The 10,448-nt window shown below is 60.8% G+C and overlaps 1 protein-coding gene across 1 annotated transcript in view; it reads right to left on the bottom strand.

Annotated features, from left to right (window-relative positions):
* TMPRSS9 (transmembrane serine protease 9) overlaps positions 1–10,448 on the bottom strand; it is a 20,546-nt gene that overhangs the window by 2,041 nt on the left and 8,057 nt on the right. The window contains exons 7-13 of the mRNA XM_025042949.1: positions 7,173–7,309; positions 6,112–6,430; positions 4,993–5,164; positions 4,200–4,471; positions 3,573–3,709; positions 2,625–3,104; positions 2,340–2,407 (exon numbers count right to left, since the gene is read on the bottom strand). Coding sequence (XP_024898717.1) covers positions 2,340–2,407; positions 2,625–3,104; positions 3,573–3,709; positions 4,200–4,471; positions 4,993–5,164; positions 6,112–6,430; positions 7,173–7,309 — 1,585 coding nt within the window. The remainder of the gene's footprint in view (positions 1–2,339; positions 2,408–2,624; positions 3,105–3,572; positions 3,710–4,199; positions 4,472–4,992; positions 5,165–6,111; positions 6,431–7,172; positions 7,310–10,448) is intronic.

Genomic DNA, 10,448 nt, shown 5'->3' with positions numbered 1-10,448 from the left:
CGGGGAGGCGGGGCCGCGTCGGTGGGCACGTGAGGGGTGGGGGACCCGCACCAAGGATCACTGGCCCTGGTCCTCGGTCCCACAAACGCGCGCTTCTGGCCTTTTCTCAAATACTATTTCAGACGTGTGCATGCGTTGCGCGCGTGTGTCCTCTGACTTAGGCGGTGGGGCCGCCCTCCTCCTTGCTGGGGGCCAGGACAGCGTCCCCTCCCACCGCTGCCACTTCCCTGGCCTCTCAGTCCCCCTGGAGCCAGGTTTTTCCTGCCGCGCTGGAGCGTCCCCGCACACCCAGGGCCACTGCCCAGGAGACCTTGCGGGTCCCACCAGCTCTTCCCAGACACCCTGTCTGGGCCCCGCCCCCCCCACAGAGCAAGGGCGGTTTCACGAGAGTGCTGAAGGGACCCCTCCCGCCAGGGACACTCCTACCACTCTCCCCAGCTGCTCCCACTGCCAAGTGCCTCCCCACTCCCACCAGGTCTGGGAGGGACCCTTCTGCCACGCCTCAGCTGGCAGGAGAGAGGGGCCACCTGGCCAGTTTCCCACATCCCTCAAGCCCACCTTCCCGACACCAGGGACGCTGCCCAGGCCGTGCAGGCAGGGGGAACTCCCGTATGGGCATCTCCCGGAGACACTGCCCGCAGTGGACACTGCTGGGCCTTCCTCCTCTGGGCCCCCCAAGTGGCTGCCAGCAGCCACCAGAAGAGGGAAAGTCACCAGGCTGGAGGCCTGGCCGGGACACAGCTGCTGGGGAGCGAATGAGAAACGGTGCTTCTCCCCAAATGCCTCCCATTGTAACGTGTCCAGCACCCAGGACGCCGTGCGGGGGCCGTGTGCCCTCGCCCCAGGCCAGCCCCCCAGAAGACAGGGCCCGGGCCCTCCGAGCCCTCCAGGCCCATGTCCAGGCACTTGGCACGAGTCTGCTTTGCCCTGCGCCATCAAAACTGCTTGATCTCAAAGTCACCTACACCCGCCTGTGCCCCCGGGCCCGCGACAGCTGGCTTCCTTGGCTTGGCCAGCTGGCCCTGTCCCCTGGCTGCCTTGGTGCAAAGAGCCCATAAACCTGTGCTGTTCGGGTCTGTGTCTGGGTGACCCAGACCCATGGGGCCAGGACACAGGGTGATGTGCAGGGAAGACAGAAACCCCCTGGTGACCCGTCACAGAGGTCATGCTGGGGCTGTGGGACCGGGGGTGGTTCCCCCAAGTCCTCTTTCCCGGTGTTATGTCAGGCACACCCGCCACCCCGACTTGAAGGAGCCCCACGCCCACGGCAGAAGCACTTCCTCCTACTGACCCCTGCTCGCGTGGCCGTTCTGTCGCTCCAGACGAAGACGGGGTGGGGGTTCACGCACATGCACCCACGCACACCTACGCGCACCCATGGTGCACCCACACACAACCACACACACCCACGCACACCTACACGCAACCCACGACACACCCATGGCACACCCATGCACATCCACATGCACACATGGCATGCCCATGGAGCACCCATGTACACCTACACGCACCCACGGCACACCCACACAACCCACAGCGCACCCACACACACCCACGACACCCACACACCACACACACCCACGCACACCTACACGCAACCCATGACACACCCATGGCACACCCATGCACATCCACATGCACCCATGGCATGCCCATGGAGCACCTACGCGCACCCACGGCACACCCACGCAACCCACGGTGCACCCATACACACCTTCCCCCAAGTCCTCTTTCCCGGTGTTATGTCAGGCACACCCGCCACCCCGACTTGAAGGAGCCCCACGCCCACGGCAGAAGCACTTCCTCCTACTGACCCTGCTCGCGTGGCCGTTCTGTCGCTGCAGACCAAGACGGGGTGGGGGTTCACACACACGTACCCACGCACACCTACGCGCACCCATGGTGCACCCACACACAACCACACACACCCACGCACACCTACACGCAACCCACGACACACCCATGGCACACTCATGCACATCCACATGCACCCATGGCATGCCCATGGAGCACCCACCCACACCTACGTGCACCCACGGCACACCCACGCACACCCATGGCACGCAGAGCCGGAGTGCTTTCTTTTTAGCCCCTGGACGCTGCTGATGGATTCTGCTGATGCAGGCTCGGTGCGGGCCCTGGGTCACCCCCTGTGTGTGGGACATCGCCTGTGTGTGGGACACTGCCTGTGTGCGGTGGGGGCTCTGTTTCCGCCACAGGTGCGGCAGCCTCACTTCCAAGCTGGGAGCGCGCCGACAGACGTGAGCGTGGGGGGCTCAGGCACACACTCTCTCGACGTCTCCACCAGCCAGCCAGGCTGCCCTCAGCCGCAGCGGGACCTCGTGCCCCAGCCCTGTCCCCCAAAGTCCATAAGTCGCAGCCCTGACTCCAGCACCTCAGAAGGTGACTGTTGGGAAACGGGTCTTTAAAGGGCTGATTGAGGTAAAATGAGGTCACTGGGCTGGACCCTGGCCCAACACGACGGGGGCCTTCTCAGGAGAGACGAGGACACAGACGTGGAGGATGACCGTGAGGACATCGGGGAGAGGGATGGCAGTGCCCACTTGCTGAGGAGGGGGGCCTCCGGGGCTGGAGAGAGCCACGTCTGTCATTTAAGCCCCGACTGCGGGACGTTGACAGCAGCCCTCGCCTACTGACTCGGGACCCCTGCCGCCCGCAGGTGTGACTCCATTCCTCCCAGTACCTGGTGGCTGGGAGCCCATGGTGGTCCACGGGGACTTTGGAGGTGGCGTCTGCCCCCTAGCAGTGGTGCTCATGGCGGTGGCAGGCCTGGTGGCAGGTGGACTCGTTGCTCTGCTGGTGGCCCAGAGGGCGGGCCTGCTGGCCGAGACCCCCGGGATTGTGAGGCCAGCTGTCGTGCTGGTGGCATGGCTGGTGGTGGCAGGTGTCCTCGTGGTGGACGGGACAGGTGTGGGGAGGGGGTGGGAGGACATGGTGTCCAGGATCCAGCCCTTCAGCCTGGCGATTCGAACGTACACGCCGGGTCTCTTGGCCTGAGCACAGCCGATCCCCCAGCTGACGATCCCCGCCAGGTAAAACACACCAGGGGTCTCCTCGCAGGCCAGCGGTCCCCCGGAATCGCCCTCAAATAGAAAGAAAGAGGGCTGGCGGTGACCACCTGGCACCCTCCCTCCCGAGTCCCCACATGGGTGCAGCAGGAGGACACAGCACGGCCACAGGGACCAACCCCCGCAGCCCGGCGTCCACCTCCCCAGGAGCGAATGCCCGCTCCCCCATTGGACAGCTGGTCCCACGTGTGCTGACCCGTGGGCAGCTTTTTCTCAGTTAACGTTTACTGTGCATCGTTTCAAATCAGCACGCGTGGCTCTGCGTGGGTGCACCGCACTCGTAAACTGCTCCCTCATGCTCTGCGTGTACAAACTACAGTCTCTGAGTCACGCGTTTCGAGACACTGCGTTCGTCTCCGAATTTCCCCTGCTCTGCGGACTCCGCTGTACCGCAAGTCCCTGCCTGCCCTCCCCGCGGACGGGGGAAGGGTGCGGGCACTGGGTCTGCAGGCCGCCCCGTCTCCTGGGTCCCCTGCGTGCTACCTGGCAGGAGTCCACCTGGCCCTCCAAGAAGCCGGCGCAGAGCATCCGGTCCGTGAGGGAGAAGTTGTAGAGGGCGCTGCATGCCTTCTGGTCTATGATGCCCACAGACGCCCGCTGGAGAGCGTCTGGCTTCGTCGCTGCGGGGACAGGGGACCCAGCCGTGGCAACAACCCGAGAGGAAGGTGCCACCAACCCCACTCTGCAGACGGGACGCTGAGGCTCCCGGCGGTGCAGGGAAACTGGGTCCCATCGTGAGAAGGCCGGGCACCCAGCGTCCCAGCTCCGAGCCCTAAGATCTCGCCACTGTCCCCAAGCGGAGTCCCTAGCGCCTCGGGCGACCTGCAGGGAGGCCACTCTGAGGTCTCAGAGGAAGCATCAGCTCCTGGGGGCTCTGCAGGGTACAGCACGAGGGCCTCTAAACTTTTTCTAGAAAGGGCCACAGAGTGAGTGTTTTCGGCCTTGTGGGCAGGAAAGCAGTCAGGGCCATCTGTAAGCGAAGGAGCACGGCCGTGTGCCGGTAAAACTTCATGGAACGCAGTTGCCTCGGGCCGTGGGCCGGAGTTGGGAGCCCGGAGGACTGCGGGGCGAGTGGTCTGCGGGGGAGCAGAGGCCCCGCCGAGGACTCACCGTTTCCCTCCTGCGTGCTGCCCCACCCGGAGATCATGCACTTGCGGCCCGCGGGGAACTTCTGGGTGGCCAAGGGCAGGCAGATGGGCTGGACATACTTGCCGAAGACCAGGGGCCGGGCCAGCTCCAGGACAGCCGCGTCGAAGTCCAGGATGCCGGCATTGTACTGGGGGTGCAGCACTGCCCGCTTGAGCCCCATTTTCACCGGGCTCCCGCCAACGCCCGAGAGGGACACGGTGCCCAGGTGGGCCCGCACCAGCTCCACCTTCGTGCTGCCGACAAGGGGCAGCTCAGACACCCCTTCTGCCCCTGCAGGGCCCACATTCTGGGGGGACACACGGCTGCTCCCCCAGAGCAACCCCAGGCTGGGACACCAGGGCCAGTCAGGGAGTCGGCCCGGCCACACGAAAGGCAATTACGGCTTATGACTCTCAATGCTCGATGTCGTCTGGCTTGTGGCAAAGGGGTAGAGCACTTGTCACCCCCTGAGTTAGCTCCTATTTGTCCCCCAAAGACCAGCTCAACAGACTGTACCCCAGAACCTGCAACTCAGGCCCAGGCCCTTGAGATGGCTCCTTCAGGCCCCCCACTTCTCCTTCATGCTCCCCGCTCTCATTTGTAGTCAGACATTCGAATACCCCAGTGTGGGGTGGGGGCCAGGGGGCTGCCTCTGCCGTGGCCGCCCGATGTCACAGATGGCCACGTGCTTGGTCTAAGGGGTCTCTGAACGCACGGGGCCCTGATGGGGCTGGGGGCCCGGCGATGCGGGGCAAGGGGCCGAGGCGAGCCTTACTGGTTGAAGCAGTGGGCAGCCGAGAGCAGCCAGCGGTCCCCCACCACGGTGGCCCCGCAGAAGTGCCGCGAGCCTTCCTTCAGGCTGGCCTGCCAGGGCACCTCCCCCGCAGCCGCCCCGAACCCGCCCACGATGCGGGCGGGCTTCTCCAGTGCCGGCCTGGCCCCGCACTCTGAGGGACAAGAGAAGGGAGAAGGGTCTGGGCGCTTTAGGTCAGAGTGAGCACCTGGGCCTAGAGGGACCTTGGGACACGGGGGACACCTCCTGGCTCTGGCTGAGCCGGAGCAAATCACCCCAGTATACAGACGAATAAATGGAAGCTTAAAGGTATCCTAGGGTCCCATTCAATTATGTGGCACAGCCAGGGCACGTAGATTAAACAGAGGAAGATAACTATAGTGTGCCCCGCCCCCCCCAGCCTAAGCCCACCAGACACACCCGTGGCCCCTGAGATCAGGTTTACGGCTGGCTGCAGCGGGGGCCACACCCCGGGACCCTGGGGGCTCACCAAACAAAGGATCAGGTTATCATGGGATCTGGGGACGGGGTGGGAAGCAGGTGACATCTGCGTGAAGCCGAGTTTTGAGGGGCTCAGAGCACTGCAGGTTGTGGCACCATAAGGGAGGATCCGGGTGGTATATGAGGCGTGACTAATTTTATACTAGGTGCGTGTCACCACAATTTACAAAAAAATGAAGTGAAAAACCAGATAAGCTGATTTCACTCTTCCTGTAGAAAAAGCCACACGCAAGCACGTCTAGGACATTTTTGAAAAAACAAGAAGAGAGGTGAGGATTCTCGATCTGAAAACACGCACACGCGCTGCACGTAGTGTGCCTGCCAGGAGGTCCCCGGACACACAACATTAGTCTCCCACCCACCCCCGGTCCCGCAGCCGCGGCCACGAGCCTCTTGGTGACCGTCAGCATGTCTGTGTTGCCCCTCTGCTGGATTTGCCAGCCAGTAAATCTGAAGGACGACTACTGTGTCTGCCTGTGCGCACGACAGACGTCACTAATCGATCACCCGTCTCCGCCCCACGGAGCGCTTTGGGAAGCCAGCACCACCCCATGCGCCCTGCGGCGGGGCACCCGTGCTGCCCATCTCCCCAGGAGATACCTGGCGGCTTAGAGGTGGTCGCTGAATCAACAGGTGCGGAGCTGGGGGCCAGCGAGGCTTGGGTGGGGGTGCCCACCACCTGGCTCTCAGGGCTGGTGGGCCCGGCGGTGCTGGGGGTGGCGGGGCCAGGCACCACCGTGGGGGACAGAGGCTTGCTTGCCGTGGCGATTGCCTCGAGGATCCAGTCCCGCAACTTGGTCACCCGGGCGTAGACCCCCGGCCGCCGGGCTTCCGCACAGCCAATGCCCCAGCTGACGATGCCGGCCAGGAAAAACCTGCCCGACGGCTCCTCGCAGACCAGGGGGCCTCCCGAGTCACCCTGGGAAACGGGGACATGCCCTCAGGGGGAGTCAGGGCCCCTGGGCTCAGCCCCAAATCCCAGAGCTGCAGGGACAGAGAAGGCACCCTGGATGGGCCCGCTCCACGCGGGCTCACGAGAAAATGGGCCGAGAGGTCACACCCCAGAACCTCAGTCCCCTCCCCTGTATGGACGGTCATACCTCGGGACCTTTAAGAGCTCTCTCAGGTCTGCCCCTGGCAGCTAAACACCCAGCCCCGATCGCGCGCCCCCTCCACCCAGTCCCAGCGGGTATCCGGTCCCAGTGGGTCCCAGTGGGTCACCCTCCCTTGGTGAGGGTGACAGTACAGCCGCCCTGCCGGAGCCGCAGACATCTCACTGGTGGCAGCAGACTCCTCCGGACGTGCCTGGCCTGCCCTCGCCCACCCCGACCCATGACGCTCGGCGCTCACGCCCAGCTCACCTGGACTCGCTCTCAGACACAGGCACCTTCTCACCGCTCATGGCCAAGGTTTTGAGCGGGGGGCTGGTTCGGTGGCACCGTGAGCACGGGCAGCGGTCTCTCCCTGCCCGCCCCCACCCGCCCAGGCTTTACAAAGAGCAAAGCGTGTAAACCGAAAGCAAAGAAATCCAGAGCCATGAAGCAGGGGACGTCCTGGACGTAGACCAGAAACTGAGGACGCCCCCTTCTGCTCTGGGAGAGGGTGGCCGCCAGGTGGAAACCCCGGGGGCCCTCCCCAGCAGCCCTGCGGGCGGGGCTCACCTGGCAGGAATCCACCTTGCCGCCCAGGTAGCCGGCACACATCATCCGGTCCGTGAGCGAGTGGCCGTACAGGCTGGCGCACAGCGCCTGGTCCAGCAGCTCCACAGTGGCCTTCTGCAGCATCTCTGGCTTGACCACTGCCAAGGACCGGGGAGACCAGCGGGTGAGTGTTCCAGGGCCCCGGGCGGTCCCCTCGAGCCAGGAGCCTACAGGCCCACACCCCTCTGCGCCTCAGTTGCCCTAGTGGCTAGCAGAGCGGCCGGCTGCAGCAGCGGCCTCACAGACTGGCACACAGTAAGCGCCCCACAAACGCCCACCGAAAGGAACGCTCTCTGCCGGGTCAGCTCGGAGGCGTCCGGGTTCACACCTCGAGGCTGGGCTCCCCGCCTCCCCTCCCCTCCCCTGTCACCGCTGACGCACTGGCCCTGGCGGCTGGAGCCTCTTTTAGCCCAGCAGCCAGTGCCTCTGGGTGAACATTAAGTCACATTATATCATGTTTTTTTTTTCCCCCTCAAACCCTCCCGGGCACTTACCCCTGGCCCAGCCTAAACGCCCAGATCAGGACCGCCTACCCCAGGGCCTTTGCACACGCCGCTCCAGCTGCCCAGCACGCTTGTCCCTTCAGAGCTGCCAGGCTTCCCCCTCCTGACCACCTGCTTAGGGCTGGACCCGCCTCCCACCCCATCCCTTGTTATTTCTCTCCACTGCGTTCGTCATCATCTGTCACCTGTTGAGGATTTTCTGCCCCTAGAATTGCCATGTCCAGTACAGTAGCCACCGGCCACGTGTCGCTATTTAAATATAGATTTAAATGCTTTCTAATGAAATAACATCTAAGATAGGTTCTCGGTCATACCAGCCAGGTCCCACAGGTCCCCGTAGCTTCTGGTTACGCTATAGAGCAGTGGACACATAACCTTGTGTGATGTGTGTCTGCTTAAAGATGCCTTATTTAACATACATTTGTCAAAAGAAATAAAGATAGCTCAGTGCGGTCAGTTTTAAAATCCTCAGGGAGAAGCCCTTCTGTTGGTGACCAGAAAAAGGGTAACAGGCATCGAGAGCACACTCTCTGGAAGGAACCAAAAGGGTGGAGGTGACAGAGGCTCCGTGCATCCCTCTGGCGACCAAGTCAAAGTCGTGATGGAAACAAGGAGCAGCAGCAAGGAAAAATCACCTGGGATCTCGATGAACAAGCCACACAACTAGGGAGAAGTCCAAGACAGCATCCCGCAAGGACAGAAGGCAGGATGGGGCGAGGACGCGGGGCGGACCAGTCCCCGAGCAGCTGAGCGGGACGGAGGCCGCGGCAGCAGCAGACGCCTCTTAAAGGGGCCGCGACCGTGAGCAGATTTTCGCAGTGACAGACCTGCTCGGTCTGAGCACCAGTACCCGTTTGGCCGTGCAGGGGGCACCAGGGACATACAGGGAGACACTGTCGGAGTGGGGGCCCAGGGGAGACTCGCTCTGTCCAGAAGAGCCGGCGGTATCCTTTGTTCCCTGTTGATCCCTCCCCGCTTTCCCCTCCCCACCCCGTCCCAGTGCGTGGACACAGCGCCGCCATAGCTGTGATGTCATCAAACTGGATAACAGAGGTCGCTCCACCCAGAGGAGTCTCCGAAACCCCACCTCCCCCAACTCGCCACCCAAGCCACATAGAGGTGTGTCCTCGGCGAGTCAGGTGCTCCTTGCTGGGCAGCAGCCTAGATTCACATTGGTGGAGGCAGCTGGCCTCGGTTTCCAGTGTGGCCTTTTGAGGCAACTATAAGCATAGCATCAGTGGATTTGGCTTGCTGAATCTTAACAGGTGGCCCCGGAGAGGTAGAGGATTGGGCTAAACGTGGGTTTCCACTGAACCCCTCTCAGGACTGTGCCACTGGACACCTTTGTCACAAAACCTCTCTCACTAATAAGACCGGGAGACTCGGGAGCTTTGCTTAGTACATAGAAACAAACAGACACAGAAAGGCAGCCACGATGGGAAGGCAAAGAAGCAGAAACCATATGAGAAAACAGAACAGAGATCCAGATGTAATGGAATCAAGTCATCTAACAGGTGCAGAGTTCAAAACACTGGTTATAAAGATGCTCAATGAACTTCGGGGATGGGTAGAGAACTCCAACGAAGAGATAAAAAAAAATAAAAATGGAAATGGAAATTATAAAAGGGAACCAGGCTGAAATGAAGAACACATGATCTGAGATGAGAAGTATATTAAATGGAATAAACGAAGGAATAAACAGAGTGAATAAAGAAAAGGATCAAACGCCCAATCTCGAGGACGGGAAAAGTCAAGGACACGCGATCAGAATGGCAAGAGATAAGATGTCAAGACTTTGAAGATAACTTAAGGAGCCTATGCACACAAGGAGAACCTCGACAACATAAAAAAAGACATAGAAACCATAAAAAAGAACCAGACAGAAATGAGGACTACCATAACCGAAATGGAGACTACATTAGAGGATTCGACAGCGGATTGGATGAAGCAGAAGACTGAATCAGCGAATTGGAACACAAGGTAGCAGAAAACGCCCAATCGGAACAACGAAAAAGAATTAAAAAAATAAAAATAAAGATAAACAGGGCCGCTTGAAAATGGAGCCTGAGCTGCCGTGCCAGAGGAACGGCCTTGCACATCTCATGCCTCAAACCCTTGGGGTGTTACAACAGGACAAAGTCACCTTTGCACGAGGCCTGAGCAACCCTGTGTCCCAAAGAACCGTTTGCTAAGATAACAAAGTACACATTATGGCTATGGGACCGATGACTGCAGAATGGAAAATTAAAAACATTGTTTACGATTAGTGTCACTATGTTACGTTTCTGCACCAAAGTTTCGCCTTCCTTCTACGGTGTGATTGTCCCCTTCCCTTCCTCATAAACACCTGCTGCCTCCGGCTCCTAAAGGACACATTACTGGGGCTTCCACCTCGGTCCGCCCCTCTCCACTACCTGTTCTGATCTCAAATGAACGCTCATCGCCTCTCGCTTTTACTTTTAGGTCGAGGTACCGCTGATGCATTCACACTGAAACTAACATGTATTTTTGTCACGAGGGACGCTCGCCAGCGCGTCAGCTCTACGCTGGGGGCCGTTTCAGAGCCACACCCGCTGCAAAAACCCAAGGATACAGAAAACATGGCAGTAAATAGACTGTGAAAAGGACCCTGGTGTGTGGTCTGAGCTGAAACGAGAAGGCAGACGTCGCTTGGTTCCAGCTCCCATGTGTCGCCATGCGAGATTGCTGCGGGCACCCATCTAGGATGCGCACG

Source organism: Pteropus alecto, unplaced genomic scaffold (genome assembly GCF_000325575.1).
Source record: "Pteropus alecto unplaced genomic scaffold, ASM32557v1 scaffold30, whole genome shotgun sequence".
Lineage (NCBI taxonomy): Eukaryota > Metazoa > Chordata > Mammalia > Chiroptera > Pteropodidae > Pteropus > Pteropus alecto.
The sequence above is the reverse complement of the archived record's forward strand: the minus strand, read 5'-3'. Positions and strand labels throughout refer to the sequence as shown.